At 49.9% G+C, this 3690-nt stretch overlaps 1 protein-coding gene across 1 annotated transcript in view; it reads left to right on the top strand.

Moving 5' to 3' along the window:
• Nucleotides 1–513, top strand: part of LOC106535662 (inositol monophosphatase 1) — a gene marked incomplete in the record, with an annotated part of 11241 nt that extends 10728 nt beyond the window's left edge. The window contains 2 exon segments of the mRNA XM_014032725.1: nucleotides 119–270; nucleotides 341–513. Coding sequence (XP_013888179.1) covers nucleotides 119–270; nucleotides 341–468 — 280 coding nt within the window.
• Nucleotides 514–3690: the final 3177 nt, after the last annotated feature.

Genomic DNA, 3690 nt, shown 5'->3' with positions numbered 1-3690 from the left:
GAATATAATATACAAGTTTCACTTTTTAAATGGAATTACTGAAATAAATCTACTTTTTCATGATATTCTAATTTTATGACCAGCACCTGTACATCTTGTTTGTGACTACACGTTTCAGTGTGCGCGGTGCCGGCACCGCAGCCATCAACATGTGCCTGGTGGCTTCAGGCTGTGTTGAGGGCTACTATGAGATTGGGGTCCATGTGTGGGACATTGCTGCAGGGTCACTGGTGGTTTCAGAAGCTGGAGGAGTGCTGATGGACGTGGACGGTAAGGACAGTTTAGCAGCACCTTTTGGTACTTGCTGCTGGCCGTCTCTGAATGATGTTTTTGTGTTCAGGGGGAGAATTGGACCTGATGTCCAGGAGAATAATAGCTGCTAACAACAGAAGCATTGCAGAAAGACTGGTGAAAGAGATCACCCCCTTCAGGCCTCCTAGAGATGATTCTCCACCTCAGAAACTGTAACCACTTTCTTTGTTTTCACTTATAAACTTATTCTTTTAAACAAAACATCAGTGTTTTCATTTGGTCTCAGTGCTGGTGATGGGTCAGACCAGTGACTCGTAAGTGTTTCATACAGATTCAGTTCAGTTCAGTTTATTTACAGTAAATAGCACCAAGTCACAACTGTTGTCTCAGGGCACTGTACATAAAAACAACACAATAAATCTAAAGAAGCAGCAGACTGCACAGAATCTTTGCTTCATCACAGTCTCCATCCTGAGCAGCACACCTGCAGCAGAGAGGAAAAACTCCCTGCTAATCAGGAAGAAACCTCCAGCAGAACCAGGCTCAGGACAGGAGACCATCTGCCTCGACCGGCTGCTTGGAGGACAGGAAAGAGACAGACTGACACAGGACTGGTCCAGGTGTGTTTTCCTCTGGAAGAGAGACAAAGAAAACACGTTATTGATAAAAGTAATTATAACAAGCATGTAGAGGAGAGAGACAAAGACAACAGCAGAGTGAGGACATGTGGACAATACAGATCCACCTGTTTTATATGAGTGTTCATGAAATTTAAACAAAAAGTAAATCTAGAAACTTCTGGGTTCTTAGGGAGCTCCAACATCCATGTGCTTTCTTCTCTAAAGCCCAAAAGAACTTTAAGACTTGCTTTTATAATCATCTATAAAACATTTAGACATTTACCCTCTCCCTGGGCTGCCACCACATGGTGGTGGAGAGGTTTGAGTGTCCCAATGATCCTAGGAGCTATGTTGTCAGGGGCTTCATGCCCCCAGTAGGGTCACCCAAGGCAAACAGGTCCTAGGTGAGGGATCAGACAAAGTGGAGCCCAAAGACCCCTATGGTGAGTACCATAAATGGAGTCGGTGTTCCCTCACCCGTACGTGGGTCACCGGGGCTCCACTCTGGAGCCAGGCCTGGAGGTGGGGCACGTTGGTGAGAGTCTGGTGGCCGGGCTTTCACCCATGGAGACTGGTCGGGCACAGCCCGAAGAGGAGACGTGGGTCCCCCTTCCCATGGGCTCACCACCTGTAGGAGGGGTCGGATGCAATGTGTGTTGGGCAGTGGTCGAAGGTGAGTCCGATCCTCGGCTACAGAAGCTGGCTCTAGGGACGTGCAATGTCACCTCTCTGGTGGGGAAGGAGCCTGAGCTGGTGTGTGAGGCTGAGAGGGTCAGACTAGATATAGTTGGACTCACCTCGACGCACCGCTCTGGCTCTGGAACCAGTCTCCTCCAGAGGGGTTGGACACTCTTCCACTCTGGAGTTGCCCATGCTGAGAGGCACCGAGCAGGAGTGGGCATACTTATTGCCCCACCATCTTGGTGCCTGTACGTTGGGGTTCACCTCGGTGAACGAGAGGGTAGCCTCCCTCCGCCTACGTGTGGGGGCACGGGTCCTGACTGTTGTTTGTGCCTATGAGCCTAACAGCAGTTCAGATTACCACCCTTTCTGGAGTCCTTAGAGGAGGTGCTGGAGAGTGCTCCTAACGGGGACTCCCTTGTTCTGCTGGAGGACTTCAACGCTCACGTGGGTGATGACAGTGAGACCTGGAGAGGCGTGGTTGGGAGGAATGACCCCCCCCTGATTTGAACCTGAGAGGTGTTTTGTTGTTGGACTTCTGTGCTCATCATGGATTGTCCATAACCAACACCATGTTCAAACATAAGGGTGTCCAGATGTGCTCTTGGCACCAGGACACCCTAGGCCGCAGTTCGATGATCGACTGTTGTTGTTTCATCTGATCTGCAGCTGCATGTTTTGGACACTCAGGTGAAGAGAGGGGCGGAGCTGTCAACTGACCACTACCTGGTGGTGAGGTGGCTCCGATGGTGGGGAGGATGGTGGTCAGACCTGACAGACCCAAACGTATAGTGAGGGTCTGCTGGGAACGTCAGTCAGAGTCTCCCATCAGACGGAGCTTCAACTCACACCTCCAGGAGAACTTTGAACACGTTCCGGGGGAGGTGGGGGACATTGAGTCTGAGTGGGCCATGTTCTGTACCTCCATTGTTGAGGCGACTTACCTGAGCTGTGGTTGTCGGTGCCTGTCATGGTGACAACCCTCGAACCCGCTGGTGGACACCGGCGGTGAGGGATGCTGTCAGGCTGAAGAAGGAGTCCTATCAGGTCTTTGTGGCCTGTGGGACTCTGGAAGCAGCCGATAGTTATCAGCAATCCAAGCGGATTGCGGCTCGAGTGGTTGCTGAGGCAAAAACTTGGGCATGGGAGGAGTTCAGAGAGGCCATGGAAAAAGACTTCCGTACGGCTTCGAGGTGATTCTGGTCCACCATCCAGCGTCTCGGGGGGTGCGGGGGGAGCAGTTCACCACCAACACTGTTTATGGTGGGGATGGTGCGCTGCTCACCTCAACTCGGTACGTTGTGGTTCGGTGGGCAGAATACTTTGAAGACCTCCTCAATCCTACCAATGTCTTCCTATGAGGAAGCAGAGCCTGAGGACCCTGGGTCGGACTCTCCAATGTCTGGTGCCGAGGTCACTGAGGTGGTCAAAAAGCTCCTCGGTGGCAGGGCGCGGGGGGTGGATGAGATTCACCCAGAGTTCCTTAAGGCTCTGGATGTTGTGGGGTTGTGTTGGTTGATGCAACTCTACAATATCATGTGGACATCGGGCGCAGTTCCTCTGGATTGGCAGACCGGGGTGGTGGTCCCCCTATATAAAAAGGGGGACCACAGAGTGTGTACCAACTATAGGGGGATCACACTTCTGAGCCTCCCTGGTCAGGTCTATTCACGGGTCCTGGAGAGGAGGGTCCATTAGATAGTTGAATCTCAGATTCAGGAAGAGAAGTGTGGTGTTCGTCACACACACACACACACACACAGACACACACACACACAGACACACACACACAGACACACACAGACATCCTTTTACTTGCATCAAACTGAAAACATTGTATTGACTTCCATTCATTTCTGTAACAATTTATGTCTAACCCAGACATTTTCCTTAAAATTAATCATTACTGGTCTGTAGTTAACTCTAACCTGAACCAGATCTATAGTTAACTCTAACCTGAACCAGATCTATAGTTAACTCTAACCTGAACCAGATCTATAGTTAACTCTAACCTGAACAGATCTATAGTTAACTCTAACCTGAACAGATCTATAGTTAACTCTAACCTGAACCAGATCTATAGTTAACTCTAACCTGAACCAGATCTATAGTTAACTCTAACCTGAACCAGATCTAT

Source organism: Austrofundulus limnaeus, unplaced genomic scaffold (assembly GCF_001266775.1).
Source record: "Austrofundulus limnaeus strain Quisiro unplaced genomic scaffold, Austrofundulus_limnaeus-1.0 Scaffold1522, whole genome shotgun sequence".
Lineage (NCBI taxonomy): Eukaryota > Metazoa > Chordata > Actinopteri > Cyprinodontiformes > Rivulidae > Austrofundulus > Austrofundulus limnaeus.
Note: the sequence above shows the minus strand (reverse complement) of the source record. Positions and strands in the feature narration are given on the sequence as shown.